The 26,290-nt window shown below is 34.3% G+C and overlaps 4 protein-coding genes across 15 annotated transcripts; 2 read left to right on the plus strand and 2 right to left on the minus strand.

The window, feature by feature from the left end:
* Nucleotides 1–237: 237 nt before the first annotated feature.
* On the minus strand, nucleotides 238–9,893 carry LOC105431024 (proteasome adapter and scaffold protein ECM29). Of its 2 annotated transcripts, none has more exons than XM_089074469.1 (28): nucleotides 9,516–9,893; nucleotides 8,708–8,955; nucleotides 8,508–8,626; nucleotides 8,229–8,378; nucleotides 7,886–8,164; nucleotides 7,613–7,808; nucleotides 7,440–7,525; nucleotides 6,698–6,881; nucleotides 6,458–6,603; nucleotides 6,040–6,343; nucleotides 5,781–5,967; nucleotides 5,263–5,622; nucleotides 5,018–5,193; nucleotides 4,808–4,909; nucleotides 4,526–4,732; nucleotides 4,333–4,447; nucleotides 4,064–4,247; nucleotides 3,630–3,918; nucleotides 3,304–3,537; nucleotides 2,889–3,233; nucleotides 2,657–2,813; nucleotides 2,330–2,488; nucleotides 2,106–2,237; nucleotides 1,681–1,990; nucleotides 1,404–1,587; nucleotides 1,198–1,333; nucleotides 847–1,056; nucleotides 238–662 (listed from the first exon to the last, which is right to left on the minus strand). In XM_089074469.1, exons 1-28 carry the CDS (start codon nucleotides 9,538–9,540, stop codon nucleotides 460–462), a joined length of 5,427 nt encoding a protein of 1,808 aa, XP_088930595.1. In that variant the 5' UTR covers nucleotides 9,541–9,893; the 3' UTR covers nucleotides 238–459. The 2 variants fall into 2 exon arrangements, with proteins under 2 accessions (XP_088930595.1, XP_011643232.2); XM_011644930.2 differs by having other exon boundaries at nucleotides 6,698–6,887.
* A 21-nt stretch (nucleotides 9,894–9,914) lies between these two features.
* On the plus strand, nucleotides 9,915–20,068 carry LOC105431025 (glycogen debranching enzyme). 10 transcript variants are annotated; one of them, XM_089074474.1, is made up of 26 exons: nucleotides 9,915–10,087; nucleotides 12,332–12,572; nucleotides 13,085–13,205; nucleotides 13,345–13,531; nucleotides 13,604–13,814; nucleotides 13,894–14,028; nucleotides 14,111–14,329; nucleotides 14,426–14,661; nucleotides 14,753–14,965; nucleotides 15,059–15,253; nucleotides 15,337–15,466; nucleotides 15,528–15,651; nucleotides 15,773–16,038; nucleotides 16,116–16,271; nucleotides 16,354–16,562; nucleotides 16,635–16,838; nucleotides 16,906–17,138; nucleotides 17,289–17,378; nucleotides 17,464–17,641; nucleotides 17,775–18,131; nucleotides 18,224–18,371; nucleotides 18,480–18,843; nucleotides 18,912–19,120; nucleotides 19,222–19,407; nucleotides 19,546–19,782; nucleotides 19,911–20,068. In XM_089074474.1, the coding sequence occupies exons 2-26, from the start codon at nucleotides 12,462–12,464 to the stop codon at nucleotides 19,971–19,973; spliced, it is 4,782 nt and encodes a 1,593-aa protein (XP_088930600.1). In that variant the 5' UTR covers nucleotides 9,915–10,087; nucleotides 12,332–12,461; the 3' UTR covers nucleotides 19,974–20,068. The 10 variants fall into 10 exon arrangements, with proteins under 10 accessions (XP_088930600.1, XP_088930605.1, XP_088930598.1 ...); XM_089074472.1 differs by lacking the exon at nucleotides 9,915–10,087 and adding an exon at nucleotides 10,532–11,392; XM_089074470.1 differs by lacking the exon at nucleotides 9,915–10,087 and adding an exon at nucleotides 10,532–11,386.
* LOC148937058 (uncharacterized) lies at nucleotides 19,974–22,278 on the plus strand (the record flags this gene model as incomplete). Its single annotated transcript, XM_089074414.1, has 1 exon — nucleotides 19,974–22,278. A coding segment is annotated over one exon (1,299 nt), but the record flags the coding sequence as incomplete, so codon positions are not given.
* Nucleotides 22,279–22,603: 325 nt separating this feature from the next.
* On the minus strand, nucleotides 22,604–26,286 carry LOC105431022 (LMBR1 domain-containing protein 2 homolog). Of its 2 annotated transcripts, XM_011644928.3 has the most exons (10): nucleotides 26,113–26,286; nucleotides 25,661–25,998; nucleotides 25,201–25,411; nucleotides 24,942–25,118; nucleotides 24,686–24,863; nucleotides 24,222–24,403; nucleotides 23,920–24,159; nucleotides 23,641–23,842; nucleotides 23,398–23,520; nucleotides 22,604–23,313 (listed from the first exon to the last, which is right to left on the minus strand). In XM_011644928.3, exons 1-10 carry the CDS (start codon nucleotides 26,284–26,286, stop codon nucleotides 23,072–23,074), a joined length of 2,067 nt encoding a protein of 688 aa, XP_011643230.2. In that variant the 3' UTR covers nucleotides 22,604–23,071. The 2 variants fall into 2 exon arrangements, with proteins under 2 accessions (XP_011643230.2, XP_011643229.2); XM_011644927.3 differs by having other exon boundaries at nucleotides 22,604–23,520.
* Nucleotides 26,287–26,290: the final 4 nt, after the last annotated feature.

Genomic DNA, 26,290 nt, shown 5'->3' on the forward strand with positions numbered 1-26,290 from the left:
CGTATGTGACACGCTCTTTCACTTTCACTTATCAGATTCGAGAAGCTTTTTACCGATAATTATTTAGCTTAAAACAAAAGGTCAAAAGCTTGTTAAATCCATAATCATAAATCAAATGTAACGTGATTACAATACATGTAACATTCATAGAGTTAAATTATTTTTTAAATTATATTTTTTTTCTTCTACACCCATTTTAGGATATAATACAAAGGTATAAATAATTTTAGAAACAAATTGTGTTTTAAATTACATCTTATTAAGGGATATAATACTATATTAGGCACATCTACATTTAACATATTATTAAATAAACCATAGCTATATCAATCTTTTGTTATCATCGCTCCAAGATTGCCAATCGATACATCAACGATAGTATGCAACATATTTTGACGTGTGCGAAGGATGAATTCGATCCGTGATATCAAGTGCACACTTAATGCATGTATGTGCTAGTTAAATTTTAAGCATTTCCTTAATATCAATTACTCTGGTCCGTATTTCTGGTTGGTTATCCTTCGCTAGATCGGGCAAAAGTTCTTTCAAAAGACGCGTTATTTTGTCAAGTTGTTCATCGTTATTCGTTTCGCGCATTTTTTTCGCTAATGAAAGGACTATATTTAATGCTTCTTTTCTAATTTTGGTAAACTTCGAAATATCTACAAAGAGAAAATGTATTTAGATTTTAAAACATATACTTAATTATAATTAAAATTAACATCATAAGAATCTTAATCTTAATTATTTCAATATAGCATCATATAATATAGTGTACTTAATTATAGTATATAATTTATATAATTTATACATAATTTATACATAATTTATAGGACATATACTTACTTATACAATACGATAATATTTTATTAAGACTATCACATATTTGATCTAGTAGTTTTTTATCTTTCAATGGCATTTCTGTTTTATTTATCTTTAATAAGACAAGTTTATCCACGAAGAGATTTAATGCTGTCAAGATAGCCACTTGAACAGATCTTGTGCTATTTGGCAGTACTTTCTGACAGTGAGCCACAAATTCTATGCAATATTTATCTATAATCATAAACAAATTAATTTAGACTTAGAATGTCATAAAAACATATTCATATCTTCCACTAAATAAAAATGTCATAAAAACATATTCATATCTTCCACTAAATAAAAATTCTAAAATTAAACACATAACTTTATTACCTTGAGTCTCTTTCGTGGAAGGCCATGCTTTTCCAAGCACCTCGTAAACGGTTTCTTGTAATTTTATGTTATTTTCTTTTTTCTTTCTACTTTCTTCTGCAGTATCTTCTTCATCATCATTATTTTTATCAGATACCTAAACATAAAATGTATATAGATATTGTAATCAGTCATCCTTTCATAATATCATTGTTAATGCAGTTTACCTTAATCAATATTTCCTGTACAATTTCATAAGTTTCCGTAAATCTATCAATGTCAAGTTCATGCAAGACCATAGTAAATGCTTGTAGTGCATTTCGACGATATTCCGCGTTCTCCTTCTTACTTTCCCTATATAGCGTTACCACAATTGTATCTAATAATGCAGCATCTGCATTTAAAGCTTCTCTGCAATAAGTTCAATCATTTAAATTTAATATTAAATTACATTTAAATCATTTGTACAAATAACATGAAGTTTCAAACAAAGGTCTAACATACTTGCTATTGCATGCTAGTACAGCAAGAGCATTTAATAAACGTTCTTTTCCGTTCCATGTTCTACCTCGCAAACCATTAGTCAATATCTTTAATAAAGTATTCCTAGATTCCGTATCAATATTATGACCTGACTTTAAGGCAACGGTATGAACTGCGTTCGCCGCTTGCATTTTTGTAGTCCATGACGCCGACTCCAAAGCTGTATGTAAAATATCGATTATTACTCGTAGATTTTGCACAATCCCAGCTTCGGTCCCAGGCGTTATTTCGTTCCAAAGATCAGTCCATAATTCAACGGTACTTTCGTTTCCTAACGAATAACAATATATATATATATATATAACAATATATGTATAATATATGAAAATTAAAACGCGAGGCATACTTTTATATATGTGGCAAATTACAAATATTAAAATACAAACCTGGTACCTTTTCCGCATGCATCGCAAAAAAGGCAAGAGGAATGACTATTTTTTGATAATTTTTTAATTTTTCTTGATTATAATTATTTATAGATTGCAATGTTTGCCCAATTGCTAATCTTATTGCATCATCTAAAATTTATACATATTTTAGAATATTTAAATATAAACATAAAATAAAACAGAACTCCATAATAAAAATATATAATATTAGCTAGATGTACCTTCGCGTTCCAAATACCACGTGCTCAAAGTATTAAATAATTTATCCAGACTAGAATCTTTAGCTGAACCAACTATATGCCCAATGCTAATCGCATTATTTTTTCTCACAGCAGCATTACGATCCAACAAACCATTAAGTAAGGCAGATAATATTTTAGCTAGATAAAAAAAATATATAGTTAATCTTTCTATATATAATAAAAATTCCCAAAAATTTCATTACTATCAAATTATAACATTTCATATAATTTCATATAAGCTTCAAATATGTAGCTTTTCTTAATAAAAAAAATTTTATTTTTCTTGAAATTGAAATGGTTACTAACCACTGTGCGGTTGCAATTCTACTTTTAAATGTGTGCTGAGAAGTATTATAAAATGCGAACAGGCAATTTTGGTTCCAAACCCAACGCTGCTCTTGATTAAGTCTATTACTTTTGGCATTAATTCCTTCAATACATCTGCATCGATGTTTTGGATACACTGTAAAAAAAAGATTGAAAGCAAGGTATTAAGGTGTATCTAACAAATTCAAATTATCTATGGAAATAAAAGTACCTTTGTTATCGTATCTGACGCATAATGACCTTTGGCAACATTTGCTCTAAGATTATCGATTACTTCCTGAGTCTCTGTAGTCGCGCCACACACATTACTCAGATATGAAAGCTTAGGATTCTCCGATTCACCGATCGTTTCCAATAATGACGGTATTAAATTGACCAGCGACGGTTTTAATAGGACACCGGCCGTGGACACGAGTTGAGACACCGTTTGCAATGATATAGACCTCACCGTATCCACAACATGAGTAATGCCAATGTCGAGTAATACGGGCAATATCGCTTGAATAACTTCTTTCCCCGCGTTACCGTGCGACGAATCGCAATGACGTATACAAACCTATGAAATTAATATAGTATAAATCTCTGAAAACCATAAGTCTTTAGAGATACGTAAATTCATAACTCACTTTACTAAGTATTTTAGTGGTGTTCGTCGCGGCTAACCGCGTGCCTTCGTGAATATCATCCATTACGCGGAATAATTTTTTCCAGAGTTCCGGGCCGCATTCGGCAAAGTTGAATTGAACATTTGTCCTTAAAAGATCTGCGAGAGCATTACAACAACTGATACGTACCCTCCATTCGTTATTCGTTAGATTATCAGTTACATCAATCAATATTTCTTTATGATACTGTTCGATCTATGGTGATATATAAAAACATTTTTACGCTTAACATTAAATATATATATATATATTATAGAGACTGTTAACGAATATCAAACATTACTAACGGCTTTCGTCGTGGAAGGAACGACAGCTCGCCAAATGCTGGTCATACTCTGCTGGATCTTCGGCGTTGGATCGAACTGATATCTATAAAGTCGTGGTATAATATTGGGCAGATATTTATTTAGTTCGTCTCTCGCAATATTGGCGATTGCCGCAAAACCAAATGCCGCTCCCTTCTTGGATGTCCATATCGCATTGTGATTTGCCAAATGCATGAAATAATATACGAGTTCAGGTTTTTGCAATTCTGTCGCGAGAGAACAAATTTCTCGATACGTTGACAAATTGCCACTGAAAATTGCATTATTTACATTTAAATAAATATCTACTTTTTGTTAATGTATATATAAATTATTTAATAATTATCACTTCTTTTAACAGATACTTTTCATCTTAAACTGTAAACTCGCGAAACATCTTACAATTTGAATCTTACCCAGACGGACTTTTTCCCAGTTGACCCTCTTCAAATAATTTAGTATCGGCGGTAACTTGTTGCACTGTTCTGCGACCCTGTGTAAACTGATCCAATATGGTGGATACCAAAGCGTCGCGTTCTTCCTGTTTGCTGTTAATGTGTACCAAACTAAGACCTTTTGAAGCAATATCTTGCACTATATCTGTTAAGAAATAAAAAATTAAATCCATTTTTCCATTTAAACCTAATAAAATTCACCGATTACAATCGATAATTCGTATTCTTACCACTGTCGTCTGAAAGAAAATCTATAAACGCAAGATGAATTGTGGAAAATCTTTCCTTGATACATTCTCGCTGGATGTTATGTTTCAAAAGTGCGAATAGCCATACACATACTGCCTTTAAAGAAACATCATGCTATTAATAAAACAAAAACTTGTCTTATCTATTCTCATTTAAATTATGTCATATAAATACCTGTCGTAAATTTGGGTGAGGCACTTGATATATGTTAAATAATTCATTCAATACATGTACTAATAATTCATCACTCTCCTTACTGTACGGAACAATATGTTCAGTGGATAAAGTCGTCCAAGCATCTCTTGCTTCCGGAGAAGCTTGTGCTTGAACGCAACAAACCAAAGCTTCTCCCAAAATTAAGTGGATTTCAATATCTTTCGTCTGTTGAAATGCCATATTTCATTATTATGTAATAAAAAATTTAATGGAACGTCGGATGAAAGCAAATTTACGCACCTCTTTAACTGTCGCTATGATTTTTTTTGCGATGTCCGCGGTATGCGGAAAACATTCACCGACACATAAATATCCCAATGAAAGCGCAGCTTTTTCTTTCATCTGAGAAAGATAGAGAATCATAAGAATAAATCTTTGCTCCATCAAATAACTAATAAACTAATATCTAACAATATACAATATATAATTAACCATATTTGGAAAACGGACCTTGGTATTTAATTTGGCATTAGACAATACGGAAAAAAGCGTTTCTACTATCGCTTTTTTATTCAATTCATTATCACCTTCTGCTGGTAACGGTAGAGAATATATTCTACCTAAAACGCCAATAGCTTGAATAGCCGCGTCCATCAATAATATTGCATTATCGCGAAGATATATACCTAAAAAATAAATATATTATTTCAAATATCATCATATTTGTAACATAATTTTATATATTTGATACATACATATTGTTTTCACAATATCGTTATAAGTTGTCCAATTGCACAAATCCTCATTATTCCCATTATTTCGTTGTTGTATTAAATTTCTCTCCATCATGTAAGTCAATGTCATTAATGCACCGTGCTGCGCTTCCAAATTTTTTCTACTCATAATGTTCATAATACTCGACACATGTTTCTCGAATTCATTTCTCGGAAAATAGCCAGTAATCGCGGCGTACACTTTTGCGGCTAGTTGTCGTATGTCTTGTTTAGCAGAAGTGAGCAAGGAACAGAGCCACGGCAATTCTTTTTCATATGATTTTGTTATATAATGCGGAACAGACCCGAGTACTTCCAATAATGCATTCAAAGAAACTTGATCTATATCGTGGCAATAAAATTATAATTAACTTGGCGCAATATATGGTATAATTATAGTTATGTCGCAAGTTCAATATCATAATTGTAATTATAATTATAGTTATATATTGAGCATAACATATTATTTTTTTATACATCTATAATTATTTCTCTCCTACCTGTAGAAGAATGACTCAAGAGTAAAATCATATCGAGGTAATTATTTAATATATCCGGTTGATCTTTATATAGTTTCTCCAAGTAACGTCCGATCAGAGGAGTATGCTCTGAGGGATGCTGTAGTGGTTCATTTCGCGCTGGAATATTAGCACTTCTGGCCAGGCAAACGCGAAAATACGATATAATCTATAACGACATAAATCACGATTAAAAAAATATTTACTATTTACTAGGTTCTAACTTCCATCTAAAACTTACTTCAGAAAATGTGGCGATGCTATATGGAAGTACCTGCTTGTCTGTATTTCTACCACTACTCGCGGTGGGCATTCTTGATTGCATTTTCGAATAAACATAACTTACTAATTTCACAAACTCGGGTAACAATATCTTACTGCTGATCTGTTGATTGTCCTCGTTTTTATGCACTACACCGTAAAGCGCTTTTGTAGCTTCTGTACTTATCTCATGTTTATTATCACCGCAGGCTAATAACAAGAGATACCGAGAGGGTGCGTCATCAGGTGGAAATACAGTTGCGGCATAATGCATTGCTACAAATCTATTCACAAAACATGTTATATTGAATATGGTATGGTAATACATGTTATATTGAAATATATATTAAAATTATAATGTAATAATAAATATAAATTGTCATAGTTTATATACATGCCTTACGCTTGATTCCGGCGATTCAATATGTACCGACAATAAAGCATTCATTAGAGCTATATTACTTTCGTCTTCTTTATTCAGCACAAACGCAGATGTTACGCAAATCAATGCGTCCCTCACTGTACGTCGTAACTCACCGTCCGTCTTAAATATTAGCAAAACATTCAAAAATACATATTTAGAAATTATACACGATTTCAATAATTATTATTGCGTGTGTTTCATATAAAATACTTACAGAGACAAGTGTATCGAATAAGTTATGTAATAAACTTAGATCTTTATTTATCAGAGATGGTATTCTTTGGCCGAGTTGTCCAATAACTGTATACGCCATCGGTTTATGTACGTCATCGCCTTCAGAGATCAATTTTATCATGCCATTCAAGATTACTCCAGCGACGCGAGTCAATGGCACAAGACTGCAACTTAAACAAAATTTTTTTAATCAAATACAATCTCATTTTTTAAACGAATAAAATATATATTTTAAATAATGAGATGTATGAGATACACTATAAATACATTGTATATATAAAGAGTTAATCCATCTATATTGTATATATAAGAGTTAATCAATAGACTAAAAATTCATGAATAAAATTAATGTCAAAATATGCACTACATACAAACTATGATTTGTGCTATTCATGTTTCAAAATTTACAATTTATTATTCATATAAGATTTGTGAATAACATAAATATATTCACTAAATTTACTTTCAAAATTGCTATTGTTATTTACTATAATCCGTCAATGTAATTTTAACAAAACCAAAATGTACAAATCATGAATTCTATATCGTCTAGTGCTAGTTTTATATATTGTGCACAAAAATAGATATAATCAATTTATTCGTATTTTAAATAACTCTCAAAAAGATAAACTAAAAATATATCAGAAAATATATTACATCAATTAATATTAAATGCAATGAAATAAAGAATAATATTAACAAATGAATTATAAAATACTTACTGCTGTACGATATTTGATGTAAATTGTAGCGCCAATGATTTCAACTTTGCATTCGTATTTTTTCCATAGAGTGAATCGAAAATAACCTAGAAAGAAATGATAATTCTATTATGTAACACTATGTAAGAAATTGATGTTTCTTATAATCGAATTTTTCTTATAATCGAATATACTTGTATGCATGGCGGTATGATGAAACCTGCTTTAGTAACACGACAAAGATACTGTAAAAGCTTGAGACGAATTCGTGTGCTTGCAGGTAGCCGTTTCATTTCAGGTTTTACCTCCTTTTGCGTGGCTAACGCATCAGTACCTAAGAATAATGTGTAAATCGGAGCTGCTAATTGCATTGAAGACCAGTCCAGTGTGCTAAATAGGAAAATATAATGAAAATCACAGCTCCGATTTATACGATTAAACAAATTCCGACGCTTTCCCATACACACCCAATTATTTTTTTTAGTTCCAAATCCGCCATATTAGCGATGCTAAATCTAGTGTCTGCAGCTGCTACAATCAAATGTATGAGAATATCCGTATCCAAGAAAAATCCACCAGCAAGGAACTTGACGATGCCCAGTTTTATCTGTTCAAGTTGCTCTGCTGTAGGCGGATTCTCGCCAATAACTCTTTTAAATGCGTAATCGCTTAGACCTGGTGGCACAGCAAACTGAGACCAATCGATAGTCTGACCGGATTGTTGATTTTCCGTTTGTCCCACAGATCTAACAATATACCATAGTTAAAAATCAAATAAATACTTAAAAATAATACAGTTGCATATCTCACCCATATGGTAATAATAATACATCGAGCATGAAATTTGTAAGTTGCTTTGCTACATAAGGTTTATCTTGTAAACCAAGAAGGGACGCTCGTTTATCAGGATCCGTTGGTATATTGATATGTCCTAATGCTGGCATTATAATCAACATCAAGCTGAAACATGATTGTGTTCACAAGATCAACATTGTATAAATAAAATTTATCAAATTGTAACATATTTGTTAAAATGTAAATATAATGAATATATAAGAATTATATATAAAAAATTTGTAAGAAACAAACCTATCTTGATGAGACAATGGTTTTCCTTCAATGGCATTCAGTACACTTGGAACTAATTCTGCTTGTTTGTTCATCTCCATTCTAGGATATCCCAGTTTTATATATATTATTGTAAAGTTCTGCAATCATACAGATATACATTGACATATCTTTTTTTTTTAATTTTATTATGACCAATTACTATATTCGCAACAACATACAATTACAAATGAACTAGCAGCTGGATCTTGATATTGCAGGAGTAAAGCTTCAACAGGCAGTTGTACTTGAGGCCTGCTCTTTATTCTTTTGTTTATATGAATTAACAATTCCATCACCTTCTTTCTGACACCTTCCTGTCCACTAGACAACTTGAGCAACACAGGAGGTAAAAATTTGCAGACCGATGCCTGTAACTGCTCATCCGTCTCTGCAGAGCCCAAGCGGAGGAACACCCGCTCGAGTAAAACTGAATAAAATCCAAAAAGCATAATGCACAGTTAACATCGCATGTTCATTTTTTTCAATCATCAATCATAAGATCTTTAATCATATGGACATCAATAATGAAATTTATCAACAGGGAGAGGCAGATACACAGAGGGAAATACACAGATGTCTGTCAATGTTTTCTCCAGCGACATCAAATCATTGAATGTAAGATAATCGCGAAAAACTGCTGACATCACGTGTCCATCACATCGAGTCGGAGCAGGAGTCAACGGGATTTAAATCACGATACAGAGACTTGACAGATGCGAGGGACACGTGCCCGAAGAAGACACGGCGCGAGAGGCGTGCCATCCATGGGGAAATCTGTCGGAGGTCGCCTCTCCGACGGCATGACAATCAAATTTTCACCGCTGAATGCCCAACCCCGTGCCCAACCCCATTCTCATCCCCGTCAATAGACGTGATCTATGACCCATTCGTCGATGATCGCGCGACGTAAAAGGGAATCAATTTCTCTTTTTTTTCCTTTTCCTCTCTCTCTCTCTCTCTCTCCTCTCGTTTCTCGGGAGTACTTACTCAGCTCATCCGTAGCTGCTGCCATTTTGAAAAAGTCTATAAAGAGGAGAAAGCGAATGCGCTATCCGGACGGCGAGAGTCGCTGTCCGCAGAGCCGCGCGACGATTCGGCGACGCCGCGACGAGAACTCGACGTCGAGATCGTTAGACCTGCGTATCTCCTCTTCCTCCTTCTTATTTTTCTCCTCCTTCTCCGCCCCTACTTTTTTTTTTTTTTTTTCCTTAACGTCGACGTGATCGCGCGTGTCGATCGTCGTGCAAGCACACGACGCGCCGCGTGTATCGCACACCCCCTCTTACCGCGACTTCGCCGTCGTTTTACGTGAGGGCGCTATGAATTTTGGAACGAAGATTAGCGAAGGTTAGGAAAGGAGCTGACGCGCCTCGCACGAGCGATACTTCGCGATGTCCTTCGCGATGCTCTCTCTCTCTCTCTCTCTCCTTTTTCTTTCTCTCTTTATGACAGTCGCGCCCGCCGAGTGACACGAAAACGACAATCGCGAATTTGTATTAAGATAAATCTGTGAACGCGCCGTGTGCGAGAAGAGAATCGTCGTCAGTCGTCACCAATTGGTAAATCAGCATGTTGGAAACGTGGGAGGTCGTTACGATGTTCTCGAAAACATCTCAATGAAACCTCCTGTCGAACGAACGCTTGTCGATCTCTCGCCGAGACTGGAGTCTCGCGTAATCGGAGTTCGCTCGAAAATGAACGATGCTGCGCGCGGTTGCAAAACCGCTAGGTTGAGGTTAGAGTGTCAACCGATTACAGTTGCACTCGCGAGAGCGATAAGCAAGCGACATGCGCAATCGCCGCGCGGTGTGATTACGATATTTTCAAGACGCGCGGTCGAAAGGGATAGAAAAAGTTCCGCGAGAGTTCAGGAAAACGACCTCCGACCTTCACTTGTAATAATGGAAACTCCCCAAGGACGAATGTATTCTTCTTTTTTTCTTCTTTTTTTCTTCTTTTTTCGATAACCGCAGCATCGGAAGTATGTAACACGCTTGTAATCACGCGTCGACTTTCATGTATTTTTTTTTTTTATTTTACTATTTAACACATTCGTGCAAACAGTCATTGTTTATATTTCTTATCATCATCATCACCGCGTCTTTGTGCGTTTCAAGGCAGAAAAACAAAAATACGACATTACTACTACGTTCGGAAGCACCACCCAAGTGATTCCCGAGTGTATTGTTTTATCCTTGTTGTTCATCGATTGTTAAACATTCGGGTGGTGTTTTCGAACGTAGTCTACTTGGTATATCTTCGATGAATTTAATTTCAAATTTTCCCGCCGAGGTGGGCCTTTTAAATCGATCGCGTGAGTCAAAAGCCTCTCTCTCTCTCTTTCTCTCTTTTAACAACGAAAAATTATCTAAATAAGAAATCGTTCTCTCTCGAAGGAATACGAAGAAGAGTATCATCATACATCTTTTCTCCCGAACCGTGACCTTATTATGAAAAAGTGAAATCGATGCAATTCGCGATTAGCGGGAACACGGGAGATGAAACACTCTGAAGTTGGCTGCCGGCGAAAAACGCCGAGCCAATAAGCATCGCGATTCTGTGATACAAAATCCGCCGTCTCCCGCCACCCCGCTTCATCTGATCTCCCCTCCGCCGCCACGCTTGTTTGTTGACCTTCAGCCCCGTCTTTCGTAGAGTAGAGGTCAACTTGCGTGCCAGGCTCTTCCTGCCTGATCGTTCGAGTACAAGAGCCCGGTTTCATACCGTGTTACGCGATATCATTTTGTATTCCGTCGCCGACGTTCACAGATAGAGAAGCAGAGAGAGAGAGAGATACGTTCGTGTTAACGCGTGGAAGAATTGTGCCCTCGGAACAATTGCCTCCACTGCATGCGTTTGTATGTGTATGTGTATTCACGTGTTGCGCTCGTCAATCATTCAAATTTCAATTATGTATACGCGTGTGGAAAATGTCGGATGTCGGATCTTTCAGTTTGTGTGATCGTACGCATTCGCGCATTTTTTCCATCGCCAATCTTCGTCGTGCATGGAGAATAATTAGCCTAACACGTTATTGTTATCGTGTACAATTATGTCATTACATATTGTATGTAGCCGTCTGTTCTATGTCATTTTTGTATACCATATTTTGCATTTGTTGGATAACACCCCTCATCCACTTTCTTATGCTGTTTCCACTAATGTCTTAATTTTATCTCTGTTCATAATCATTGTTCTTTATTTTTTTTTTTTTTTTTTAATTCCTAGAACTGAAAAAAAGTAAATTAAACCGAAATTAAAGATTAAATTTATATTGGTAAAGAAATGGATATTAAATCTTACAAGAATTTATTAGTCTTAGAATTTATTAATTAAGCCTTATTGCAAGCTTTTTATGCAAATAAAAATCTCTTTTTTTATATGTGAAAAATAAAGTGCGTGATACGTAGAACAGTAATTGTATAATTGCGTAATGATACACTTTTACAAAACGTGTATGTATAAATTAAAATAATAATTGTTAACGAAAAATTAATAAAGATTATTTGCTTGTTACTATAATGTGTGTTTGTATATATGTACAATAAAAATATAATATTTAATATTCATAAAATATATGCGCGATGTAAGTATTTCACTATTTCCTTTTGTTAAAAATTAAATTAAATTATGGAACAATATTGTATGTATCGCGAAAAATATGGTAATATTGAAATTTTATTTTTCTAATTGAAATATCCGGTTTTTAAAAATTATTACATAATATCGAAAGTTCCCTGTCTTAAAACGCACGTAAAATATGATTTACGTTTTATATCTTTAATTTAATACATCTGTTATAGGTAGGCACGCTTAAAGGATTTTGCTTACATATAATAAAATGTCGGCAGGCGCAGCAGTATCGTTTCTCTAACAAATTTTCCATTTTGTCGATGAGTTAAAAGCGTGCAATCAAGTTTACTCACATTGACAATGGCCCGAAGAATAAAACGCTTCTTTTGCATTATGAGAAAAATGCTCTTAAGGATTTTTAGATGCATCCTGCAGCTTATCCATAAATGGCTCGATGAAGCATTGAATATTGTAAGTTCTAGCGTACATGTACAATGCGCAAAGGATTAACGAGAACTGTAAAAAAATTTGGTAAAAAAAAGCATTAGCGATAGAAACGTTCGATGGCAATGGGAGATACGTTTGTGCCGTATTCATTAGAGTCAGCGGGGCAAGTCTTATGGCAAAAAGCGGTTGCCGGTGGTATTGTAATCCTAGCATGTTTAGGGTAAGAATAGCTGTCGCTTTTATATGTGCTCGCACAGCAGAAACACCGTAACGTAATATCATATACGCTTGCTAACCGCTTTATGCCGATAACTTATATTAAGGCTTATACCCTGCCGGCTAAGTACATATCCGGTTCTTACGCTTGAGGCGTGAGTACCGTCCCTTCGGAAACCCCCAGCGAATCTGCTCTCCTGGAACCTGGTGAAAATATTCCATTTCTAACATCTCTCGTAGACGTATTTAGTTCGTAGTGATTCAAAGCGTAGTGATGCCGGTTATATTTTTAATATAGAAACTTTTTTCGTGTTTTTCAGAGAATAATTGAAAGCATGCACCGACACTCGTCATTATCACGCTCCACCGATGAGCAGATAAGGGTTCTGACTGTGAATGATGGGGAACATCTGGATGGGATATTGTATAGATTGAAAAAAGGTTTTTGAAAAGAAATTTTGCTCCTCCTGTTGCAAATTCTGTTACCCTTGCTAAACTGCGTTTCGACATGTTTCTTTTTTTTTTTTTTTTTTTTTTGCGACATATTTTTACCATAAATAATTTTGTATATTCCTCGTAGGTTGGATAGTTGAGTTTCGACTTGGAGCTTCCCTTCTCGGAAAAACGCTTGATGTCTTTATAAATCATCCGTTGTCGGCCGACAAGAAATTCGAAAGGCACAGTTATTATCAGTTGCAATGGGTTGACGAAACGGCGAGTATACATTTAACTTTGGCCGGGTCATTCCATTATTACGTCACCGATCAGTAAGTAAAATTTTGCACGTAATATTAAGATTTTACTTCTCGGTAAAGAAACGGCACGTCAATGCTTTGCAGAATTGAGGGAGATATAAAGCCTGTTGCATCCGGGTATTTGCTAGTCGATCCTGAGTTAAAAGTAGGTGAAGATGGAGAGAAACTACCTCTAGATTGCATCCAAATGCAAACGGTTCTGGCAAAGTGTTTAGGACCATTTTCTATGTGGGAAAGTAAATTATTAGTAACACGGAATTCTGGATATAATGCAGTTCACTTTACGCCAATACAGGTAATACTCCCGTAATTATTATTATAATGATATGACACAAGAATACAATGCTTGCAATAAAATGAATTTAACGTTTTAGGAACTGGGACATTCGAAATCGTCATACAGTCTGAAAGATCAGACTAAGCTCAATCCCGTTTTTAATGACAATAATAAGACAATTACTTATTATGATATCGAAATGTTTATAAACAAAATGCGAACTGAGTGGAAGGTAAATTATCGTTTATCAAAACTAAGAAAAGAAAATCCATATTTCTTTATGGTGTAATCTTTGATTATCTTGTCTATTACAGATGTTGAGTATTTGTGATATTGTTTTGAATCATACGGCGAACGAAAGTCCTTTTCTGATTTCTCATCCGGAATGCACGTATAATTGCATCAACAGCCCTCATATGCGTCCAGCGTACATCTTGGATGCAGTATTGTTTGAATTAACAATGCAAGTAGCCTCCGGAGAATGGGAGTTTAAAGGAATTCCCACTGTAATCGAGACCGAGGATCATCTAAATGTAAGTTAGACATTATTTTCCATACGATTGAAATTTCATTCTTCGTTCCTGTATGTTTCCATTCAATGTAACTCGCGTCAATCAAACATATTTCAGGCGATTCGTCACGCTCTTCATACACACTTCTTGCCGCTTGTAAACATACATGAGATGTATATTGTCGATGTCAATGAAATTGTTGCGGAATTCTTAAGTTTGGCACGCAACGAAATGCCACAAGACGTGAACAATACAGCAATCAAAGACATTGCGGTGATTCAAGATCCCGCTTACCGCCGATTAAAATCAACTATAAATATGCAGCTTGCCTTGAAAAAATATAATACGTACAGGTACAGGTTGATACAATAATGCATCACGCACTATATATTTTCTACGTCCACACTTATAGATGTTTGTGCATAATTATTTTACTTTATACAGAGCTGATTGTTTTGATGAGGAGACTCGTCTGAAACGATGTGCAGAAGACTTGAAGAATAAATTACAAGAACTCAACGAAGCTATTATGAACGACGTACGGAATCATCTGAATGCCGCCGTCGAGAATTCTATTGCTAATATAAGATATTTCAGAATACAATACGATGGTCCAAGGATTAAGGAAATTAGCGAAAAGAACCCTCTTGTTCCTAGGTAATTTTACTAAAATTTGTAAATGCATTATCATAATATTTATGAGGATCCTTGGATCCCTTAGTATGATAAATTTAAATTTACATTCTATAGATATTTCACCGATTATGGAGCACCTAAATCTTTAACAGAACGAGAAAGCATAATGTACTCAGATAACGGATGTTATCTCATGGCTCACAATGGTTGGGTCATGAACGGCGATCCCTTGAAAAATTTCGCGGAGCCTGATTCCAACGTGTACATTCGAAGAGAACTTATTGCTTGGGGAGATAGCGTAAAACTCAGGTAAAATATTTAAATATTATTTATAATAAATTATCAATGAAAAATAAAATATATAAAGTATTACATTAACGTAATTGTCATAGATATGGACAAAAACCAGAGGATTGTCCTTTTTTATGGCAGCACATGACGGCTTATGTAGAACAAACGGCACAGATATTCGATGGTGTTCGATTAGACAATTGCCATTCCACACCAATACCCGTCGCTGAGGTATTTACGTAATTGTAAACATTAATATCATATAGCATATTAAAATACACAATTCTTGTAGTATATGCTAGACGCTGCACGACGGGTTCGTCCGGATCTCTATGTTGTCGCAGAATTGTTCACCAACTCTGATCAAAAGGATAATATTTTTGTAAATCGTCTTGGCATTACATCCTTAATTAGAGGTTGTCATTCTTTCAAAAATTGTTGTCTACTTAATATTCTTGACGTAATTTGTTAAATATATATATATATATATATGATGTGTGTGTTTGTGTGTGTGTATGTGTGTGTTTTATATTGTAGAAGCAATGTCTGCATGGGATAGCCATGAACAAGGGAGATTAGTGTATCGATACGGAGGGGAACCAGTTGGAGCATTCCTGCAGTCACGAAAACGTCCATTAGTGCCAAGCATCGCTCACGCTCTGTTTCTAGATGTGACTCACGACAATCCTAGTCCAGTAGAGAAACGGAGTACCTTTGATCTACTCCCAAGCGCCGCGCTCGTATCAATGGCATGCTGCGCCAGCGGCAGTAATCGCGGATATGATGAATTAGTATCTCATCATGTAAGCTCATAGAGCGAATCTAAATCTTTGTATACTCTTTTATCCTATATATTTACAAAATTTTATTTTTTTCTTAGATACACGTAGTAGATGAGAAAAGGCAGTATACTTCCTGGACAGATAATGATTTATTGGACGATGTTAAGTTTATTAATTCAAAAAGTGGTATAATTGCAGCTAAGAAAGCATTGAATGATCTACATTATGCGCTCGGTCAACAAGAATTTTCGCAAGTATGTTCGTCCATTTTTCATATTTTTATGTAGTCAATGTTTATTAATAATATTGTTTAACATTCATTTTATTGATTTATAGGTATTTGTCGATCAAATAGATACTGACATAGTAGCTGTAACAAGACACTCGCCGACTACTCATGAAAGTGTAGTTCTAGTCGCATTCACGGCATTTAATCACCCTGACCCTAACGCTCATGATTTGAGAAGGCACGTGAAACCTTTAAGAGTGGAAGGCATAGTAGAAGAAATTATTTTAGAAGCGTCGCTCTCACATATTAATATCATGTAAGTGATTATCAACATTAACATTCTTTAAGACGAAGACTTACAGATTTACTTATCGATGTCATTTTGCAGAAATGGCAAAAAACGTTACCTTTTACCTGAAAAATATACGAAGGACGAAAATGTCATAAATGGATTATCTGAATACACATTAAATCTTAAACAACACATACAATGCTGCGATTCTACAATGATCGAAAAAGTTGATTCCGGCGATCCCAAAATTACACAGCTTAATTTTGTGGACTTTCAACCTGGTTTCGTTATAGCTATACGGTATAAATTGCAAATTCTTGTTCCCGAAATTGCGATATCTCTGATAACATGAATATTATAATTTTAGAGTGGCCCTTCACGCGAATATAGTTCCTGCTTTGATGAAACTTCAAAATACTATTTCGGAAATTACTTCAAATGAGAGATCAGATTTACACGATATAGTCTCTCGCATGGACTTTTCAGATTTAAATAAAGCGTTATATAGGTGCGATCAAGAGGAACGTGACGAAACTCAAAGCAAAATTGGGGTATACAATGTACCGGGATATGGACCTTTTGTATATGCCGGATTGCAAGGTGACAAATTGCAATATTTAATTAGATACATAAAATATATTTCAATTTTATATATTATTTTAATTGCGACTCAATATATCAATATATATTGGTACGAGTTGCATCTTTGTATCTTGTTGTCGTTTAATAAGCACTTCATTTTCAAATCAGGTGTTATATCCTTATTGGCTGACATTCGTCCAAATAATGATCTAGGACATCCCCTATGCGTTAATCTTAGACAGGGTAATTGGTTGATAGGTAATATATCAAAGCACTTCTAAGAAATAATGATAAAGGACAATATTAACATCTCTGATAAAAACGAAATTTAAAAAATTGTCAGATTACGTGTGGCAGCGTCTAAAAGAGGATGACGGTACTAAACCACTTGGAATGTGGCTAGAACAAGCAATGGAACCATTCAAGTTAATCCCGAGATATCTTGTTCCGTGTTATTTTGATGTTATAATTGTGAACGTTTATATGATTCTTTTAGATCACTGCAACAGTTTAATGTCAAAGTAAGCACCAAGATAAATATTGACTCGTTAGAAGAAAATTATAAGTTCTCCGATTTTTATTATGTTTGAAAATTAGAATATTCAATAAATAATTATATATTAATGTATTACCTGCCATCTATTATTATTTTAGCTTTGTAAAGAATGGAACTACGTTTGTTAAATTATTGAGCTTGGTCTCGATACAAATGGGCGGTATAATAAAATCGTCGCAATTGCCGGATTTGTCGCCGAATCTCAATCCACCTAAGCCGAAAACCAAAATTCACGATGGCGTGGCTAAGCAAATGTGTTTAACATTATCGGCCGGCTTGCCGCATTTCACTACGGGTTACATGAGAAATTGGGGTAGGGATACCTTTATTGCTTTAAGAGGACTATTGCTTTTGACGGGCAGACACGTTGAAGCGAGATTCATAATCCTTGGATTCGCTGGTACCTTGCGTCATGGTTTGATACCTAATCTACTCGATAAAGGAAGCAATGCAAGGTACAAAATATCTTTTAAAGCATATACATTTTTAGAATAGCGCTTTAGACATTTTTAATCTTAGTTTTATTATCGATTTTATTCTGTAACAGATATAATTGCCGCGATGCTGTATGGTGGTGGCTTTATACCATAAAATGTTACGTCGAAGAAGTTCCGGACGGTTTAAACATCCTATCCGATAAAGTTTCAAGATTATATCCGACTGATGACTCACCAGCTTTGCCGGCGGGTCAACATGTATGTTCTAAAAATCAACTGATTTATTTATTTAAATTTAATTAATATATCTAATTTATCTAATTTAAATTGAAAGCTACATATAAATGTCATATAAATGGATTTCAGGATCAACCACTACACGAAGTAATGCAGGAAGCACTCTTGGTACATTTTCAAGGTCTGTGCTTCAGAGAAAGAAACGCCGGAAGACAGATCGACGAACACATGACTGATCGTGGATTTAATAATCAAATCGGCATACACCCCGAGACTGGTTTTGTGTTCGGTGGTAATGAAGCTAATTGTGGCACTTGGATGGACAAGATGGGATCTTCCGAGAAAGCTGGTAATAAAGGCAAACCGGCCACTCCTAGAGACGGTTCCGCTGTCGAATTAGTCGGACTCAGCAAATGCGTCCTGAGTTTTCTGGCTGAATTGTATAAGCAAAATCTTTTTCCGTATGGTAGCGTTCAACGGAAAAATCGCGACGGTAAGACTATCGAGTACATTATTTGTTTAGATATAATCAACCACGCATTCTGATTATAATTACTATAGGTAACACAATAACTTGGAGTTATAAACAGTGGGCTGACAGAATTCAAGCAAATTTCGAGAAATACTTCTACGTAAATGAAATCCCGACACAGAACGAGTTGAAACCCAATCTGATTCATCGACGAGGCATATTCAAGGACAGCCATGGAGCGACGCAGGAATGGGCGGATTATCAATTGCGGCCTAACTTCCCCATCGCTATGGTAGTTGTAAGTATTATCATTGGCGTAATTTTTAAAATATTCTGCAAAGTCATAGAAGAGAAATATTTCCGATACAACAAATCCATAATGTAACGATCTATAAATAGGCTCCGGAATTATTTAATCCTCATCACGCGTGGACAGCGTTGAAGAAAGCGGAGGAAATACTCCTAGGCCCGCTTGGAATGAAGACGCTAGATCCTGCAGATTGGGCTTATAACGGATATTACGACAATTCCAATGACAGCACTGATACTAAAGTAGCGCACGGATGGAATTATCATCAGGGACCTGTAAGTATTCTTCATTACATAATTTCATAATTACATATTCGTCTTACGAAATATATAAAGATTGAAATAAATTAGTTATTCATATATATATATATATTCTGAATATATTCTGAAATATATATTTTAATATCTTTCTAGGAATGGATTTGGCCAATGGGATTTTTCTTACGAGCGCGTTTGCACTTTGCATCATTAATCGATGATAAGGATAAATTAAATTGTATAATTGAATCGACCGAAGCTATCATTTCACGTCATCTTATCGAAGCATCTACTAATCATTGGAGAGGCCTTCCCGAGCTTACCAACAAGGATGGCTCTTATTGCAAGGATAGCTGTCGCACTCAAGCATGGAGTGCTTCAGTTATATTAGAGGTTCGTGTTTAAAGCGAATCAATTTTCGAGATTTCTCAAAAACAAATATTATTATTTACGAATCGTTATTTTAAAATGTTATTTGCACGAAACACTGTCATTTAGCATCTCTGTATTTTGGAATTTAGGTACTCTACGATTTGCAGAAGATCAAACAGGAATTGCAATCTGAGAGGAGATCTAGAAATTGATGTCATTTTGCGTGTGTTCACCACCAGCAATTACACTTAGAGCAATTAAAATTAGAGGCAAGATATAGCGGAAAAAATAAAACAAATAACACGAATGTAAGCCTTCTCACTAGAGAAATCACCAGAACATCACCACACACATCAGAAACACACGCATATCATATTTCACACATAGACATAACAAACACGCAAATCCGTAAATCTGTAGTCGCTGCTGATAATACATCTATAGGAAATAATACTTCGATCGCTACCGAGAAAAGATTGATCTCTGCGATTAAATGCGATAACACAAATGATAGTCGATATAATTCAACAGAGATTCTACCGGATGCTGAAGCGCGTTTTGATGATCAATGGAAAACTGAAAGCTACAATCAACAGCAGACAATGATGGCGAACAATAAAGAAAAAGAAGCCAGTGTTCTAGCTCTGTCGAACATTGAACACGTTTACGAAGAAGTTAAAATGATTAAAAAGCCACGCAATAGTTTGAACGAGCACGACATTCGAGATTACTATGAAAAATATAGCCCTGCCACGGCGAAGACCTTGATAGACACGCTTTTTCTGCCGCGGCATGCAATTTGTAGAGAATGTGCGAAAATGAAGAGCAGTCCGGTGTATACTGATCGTCTGATATACATGAAAAAATCGTTGCTAGCAATAGAAGTGGTCCTGTGTCAACGCGACGATGTTTCGTGTTTCAAATACCCGTACGAAGATTCCAACGATATTTTCTATTCGCACGATCGAAATCAGGATTGCATGCTGGTTTACAGTTATGTAAAAACCAACTCCGCGGGTATATTTTATTCTCACTGCTGGCCTCAAGACATATTCGATCTACAATCGCTGTTAAAGCCGAGCATTCATGTTATAAATCGCACTTATTGCAACCCCATAGTGAATACTCAGTTATATCATCGATACATAAATAATTATCACGTGAGAATATCAAAAGTCGGTTATACGCCCATGATATTTTGTCGCGAACGTAATACCTTGATAGCTTGTACGAGAAACATTAGCCATAACAATGATTCACAAGAGCCGATGATTTATCAGAAACGATCAAGAGAGAGCCATATTGATGAACGTCGGGGGAATAGGTCAAGCTTATTATTGCTAGAACCATTACTGTTAATGCCGGAACTAGCAGTTTCTGAACATCAAGAAAATACTAAGAATCGAGTTTTACGATCGGAACGTATAAAAATTATCAGAATAATACTGGCCTACATATTATCATTTCTTATTCTCACAAGCATCACGTTTTACATCGTTTATTTTACCTAAAGTGGTTGTTTATTAAACTTGTGAGATTGGTAAAATATTTGGGAGATTTAATCATTTTCGGATATTACATTTATTGTCATTAATTTTACGTTACATTTGTTACGAAGTGTCAAAATATTTAATGAATGATCAAAATCAAACATACGCATGGTTTTGTCGTTACATGCATATATTTTATGTCCAGTGTTAAGCAATTAATCGTTCCATTAATGACAAAAAAAATGTTCCGTGGCATATAAATTGTTATCTTAATTAATAAATTCGCATTCGTTACGAGCGAATCATTTTTATCTCTATCAAATTACATATGTAACGGATATACAATTTTAACAAGCTCGCATAGTAATCGTAAATTATCATGAATATATTTTGTATATGCCTTTAAAGTCTAGAGAGCAATATAGCCATTTCAGATAGCTAAGATAGCTTTATTGAAATTTATTAAAAAATGTTATTCGAGACACGCATTCGAACTAATTTCGAAAATTTAATCTCTTCACGCGTTGTCATCTATTAATATATCAAATGTTTAATAGTTCCTATTATTAATTTCACTCACAATGCTAGAAATGTAGGAATTATTTTAGTGACGTCTTATTTATATGAATATATTCATTGATATATAAAAGATTTATAAAATCAATAGAACTTGATATAACTTAACACGTTTTTCTAAAAAAAAAAAAAAAAAAAAAAAAAAAAAAAAAAAAAAAAAAAAAGTTTTCAAATTTTTTAATAAATCCTATGAATATTTTAACTTGTGGGCGCATCTATCTGAATATATAACACAAAAAATGTATAAGAAACATGAATTTATAAAAAAATTATTAATAATTGACAAAACTTCTAATTGACACAAGAAGTTTCACTATAATTATATTTATTTTGAAATGCCTTCATAACATAAACTGCAATATTTTAAATCAATCGCGAATATTTACATTGAGATTAATATTTTGTTATTATATACTGACTTGTTCTTATATTAAATTTTCTTATTCGTTAATCAATTGATTTTTTTCCTTTTTATGCCATTTCTACCCACTCTCTGAAGTTTTACAAACTATCGTAATAGAAATAGAATTAAAATTACTAGAACGGACAAAATTTATAAACTTTTAAACGTAAACAACGAAATGCAACGAAATCTTTTATGTCCTCATTTTTGTGTATATATGTATACATAAAAAATAATATATTACAATATATATTACATAATATATTACAATAAGTTGAAATCATTTACAAAAAATGGATTAAACTATTGAAAAAATGCCATTTAAGAAATTTCGGTATTAATGAATCACTTCAGGTACATATAATTAAAAAAATCGTATATAAATTATTTATTAGCTTTAACAGAAGTTAAACTATACAAAACTGAAGAGAATAATCGAAAGATAAAAATACATTTGTCTAATAAACATAATACACATAATATGTTTATACTAATTCGGACGTTTATTGCACTATCACTGATTCTATCCGTCGTGCCACAATTCTTATAAAAAAAAGACGTTTCTACTTAATCTATGCTTCTTCATTTTTAGGTTTTTCGTACATGATAAATTATAAATATATCTCATAATGGTACAATTCGTACTTCTAGTACTCAGATTCAAAATGCTACAGGCACATGAAGCCTTATGTTTCATGGTTCATTTAATAAAATTCGCTACTTTATATGAACGAGTCGTCGCATCGCTCAATATAAATATGTCGTGTAAAGTCCTAAAAGCCAATTCATATAGATTCTACGGTAGCACCTAAATTGCATTCGCAAATACAATTTATCCTTTTTAGATATCATCAAATAGTCCTCTGGGCGGAGGACCCACGCGACTTGTACTCGTGGAAAATGCCTTTACGTTACTCGCGTCGTACGAATCAATGTCTCCTTGATTCTCTATGTCACACTGATTATTCGCACCATAACTCTCTCCGCTGAACGTCATACCGATATAATACTCCGCGGGATCGAAATCGTGTAACAAACCTGCTCTCGCAGACTCGATCGATTCATCTCGTTTTAGCGGACGTACTAGAGAATAGTTAAGAATAACGTTATTGATACTGTAATTTATATAATATATTTCATTATTTCCACATTTTTCATCACACATACCAGTATCTGTGCTTTGTCGAGACGTTCTGTAACGCGATCCTGAGCCTACCGAAATATTGAACCTTTCCTGTAATTCGCGTCGTCTATACATAGAATCTTCCGCTCTTTGTCGTTTGCGTCTCTCTACAATAACAAAATGTTATTTCTCTATTTTTCCAACAGAAATATTAACATAGCCAAGTAATAAAACTATTTTGCGTGATGTATATACTGTGTTAAAAATGTATAATGATTTATTAATACCTCTTTTTATAAGTTCTCTCCCCTCATCTACGAGATCTGTCGTGAATTCGTCATCATCGAGGAATTGCTGAAAGCCTAGCATAGAAAGCAATCTACTGCCTATGCTAAAGTACGTCGCTAAGCAGAATGCCAAGATTGCCATAGGAAAGTATACATTAAATCCATCAGATATTATAGAAATAACATCCATATGACCCATTACCTGAAAACAAGGAAAACAGTGCATAAAAACAAAATATAAAATTGCAAAAAATTTGCAAATTATTTAAATAATATTACTTGTGTATAATGCGTTTCCAAGATATGAGTTTTGATGATGTGGGAATCCATGTGAATAAGTCCCAGAAAGTTAAGACACATGGGTGGAGTTAAGCGACACAACATCATACCGCTGAATATCAGACTGTACTCGTTTGTTTGATGATTAGGTGCCAAATAATAGAGATTCAATACTCGTATCTTCAAGACTGTCGAGTAAGCACAATAGCAGAGATATGCGATAATCAATGTAGACAACATCTGAAAATCAAATACAGATAATAATTTATGTATTACGCAAAATACAAAATACAAATCTTTACCTCTATCGTAAAGTAGTCGTAATTTCTCTTTGCTAAATTTAGAAACTGAGCGAATAAAGATAACACAGGAGACTTATTGAAAAATGTTACTTCCGACCATACTACAGCCACCGATAAGCAGCCGGCACAAATTGCAGCTGCCTTCAAAACGTAATTCTTCACGATACATTTCCAGTACCATTCTAAAATTTTAATTACAAAATTACAATTACAATCGAAACAACATAAATTAAATTAATAGAAGATACAATAAATGACATCGACAAGCAGGATTTTAAATGCCTATTAATTTTCTTTTTTTTAATTTATACATATAAATTCAAAAAATTGTTCATGTCGTCATCCATATGCCGTTATTTTTAATTTGCAATGTAACGATTCAAAACTATAGACAAATTAAATTATTAAACAAATATTCATTGACACCAAGATAATAAAATACAATATAACGAAACGTTACTCACCAACAACAGGGTTGTAAATAATGCGAAATGGAAGCGAGCGATGTTTAGGAAAAGACTGTTTGAATCTTCTGTCATGACTCACTTGATTCTTCGCTACGTCTTCCAAATCAAATATTTTACTCACTAAAATGCCCCATTGAGTCTCTATGCGCTGTAAAGTCTGCAACGCTTTTATAGTCTGAAATGAAAATAACAGCAACATGCAGAAGTGCAAATGCGTCGTGATATTGTAATGTATATTTGTTATTAACAAAACCTGTCTGTGTAAACGAATTAGAGATTTCTCAGTAGGTGCATCCGTTGGAGTGTCATCAGGTAATTGTCGTCTGTTCATTCTGTCCTTCAATTCAGCAGGTATCTTTTGAAAGATTGTTTCCAGATTGTAATGGAACGGATGACCTGGTCCAATGGATATTGTTGCAATTTGCAGCGACTAAACAACAATTCATTTGTTACAAGATCTTATGCACAATTCTTACGTTAATATAAATATATTCATATATTTTATCTTGTACCTCGAGTATATCGTCCACTGTTTCTTCTGCTTCGCACTTATCTAGACTTAATTTCGCCACCTTGAAATAGCTGTAGTTCAGAGTATATCCAGGCTTGCTGGAATTCCATAATCCTCGAGGAACTTCTACGAGGGCATAACCGAGCAATAAAACCAATAAAAATAAACCCCATGTATTGGACGCAGATGATGCTATGGCTTTCAATTTTTGCCTAAAACAATAATCATCGTAATTACTTCTTACATTAGTAATTCAAATAACAAGATGACATTAATTGATGTTTCAATAATATTTTATTAATATTAGAGACATTATTAAGACGTCATTTAACATCATTTTGCTACTTGGTTAACTTAAATCTTAAAATTTAAATTTGTGTTATAATCCAACTATTTTTTATTATAATACTTTAATACTATAAAACTTTACTATAATACTATAAGAATTTAACAAAGCTCACCCATCAAGATCTAGACCAGGCTTCAGTGCAATGTATATCAAGAGTATACCGCATATGAACAGATAGCTGCCATAATATATAGCATTATCTATTAACGCGGACTTTAGTTTTCCACGTACAGTAAAATCTCCTGCTTTTATATAAGACTGCATCAACGGGAGTATTAACCATGTCAAGAATTGCGACGTCCAGTAGACTACCCTCCACAAATTTGGAAATACATTCTCTGGCACATTGGGCAAAGGATCTATGCATGTGACAAATGGTGTAGATGTCGTATTATTGAAATCCTTAGTGCTGTTGTGTATATTTTGTTCTACGCACTGCCTGAATACGGTCTGTAAAAGCAAGACATTCTTTCATTTATTTTATCCTTTCCCAAGAAAGAAAAATGTAGTCAATACAGTCAAAAATCAAATAAAAACTATTGATGTATATACAAAAATAATTACCGAAGAAACATCCAGAGGTAGTATGAAGATTATTAATACAGAAAAATACCAAGCTATCAGCACAGATAGAGTAACTGCAATGTGATGCCGAAATACATTTCCATACTTGAAGAGCAGTGTTCCAACCAGCAAGAATACCAGTATGATTCCCGACAAAAATGCACCAAGTACCATCTTG

This window comes from Pogonomyrmex barbatus, unplaced genomic scaffold, assembly GCF_055798465.1.
Source record: "Pogonomyrmex barbatus isolate J1 unplaced genomic scaffold, ASM5579846v1 scaffold17, whole genome shotgun sequence".
Taxonomy (NCBI): Eukaryota; Metazoa; Arthropoda; class Insecta; order Hymenoptera; family Formicidae; genus Pogonomyrmex; species Pogonomyrmex barbatus.

Bases quoted from the DNA above. Each gene is read 5' to 3' on its own strand.
- LOC105431024 (XM_011644930.2), bottom strand. From the start codon at position 9,540: ATGGCAGCAGCTACGGATGAGCTGA. The intron at 3,919-4,063 runs GTAAGATTCAAA...TGCAATTTTCAG, and splicing joins CTGGGAAAAAGTCCGTCTGG to TGGCAATTTGTCAACGTATC. The intron at 1,057-1,197 runs GTAATAAAGTTA...TTATGATTATAG, and splicing joins TTCCACGAAAGAGACTCAAG to ATAAATATTGCATAGAATTT.
- LOC105431025 (XM_089074474.1), top strand. From the start codon at position 12,462: ATGGCCCGAAGAATAAAACGCTTCTTTTGCATTATGAGAAAAATGCTC. The intron at 17,379-17,463 runs GTAATATATCAA...AAAAATTGTCAG, and splicing joins ACAGGGTAATTGGTTGATAG to ATTACGTGTGGCAGCGTCTA. The intron at 18,844-18,911 runs GTAAGACTATCG...TAATTACTATAG, and splicing joins TCAACGGAAAAATCGCGACG to GTAACACAATAACTTGGAGT.
- LOC105431022 (XM_011644927.3), bottom strand. From the start codon at position 26,286: ATGGTACTTGGTGCATTTTTGTCGGGAATCATACTGGTATTCTTGCTG. The intron at 25,119-25,200 runs GTACAAGATAAA...ATTGTTGTTTAG, and splicing joins CAGTGGACGATATACTCGAG to TCGCTGCAAATTGCAACAAT. The intron at 23,521-23,640 runs GTATTAATAAAT...TTGTTATTGTAG, and splicing joins GAGAGAACTTATAAAAAGAG to AGAGACGCAAACGACAAAGA.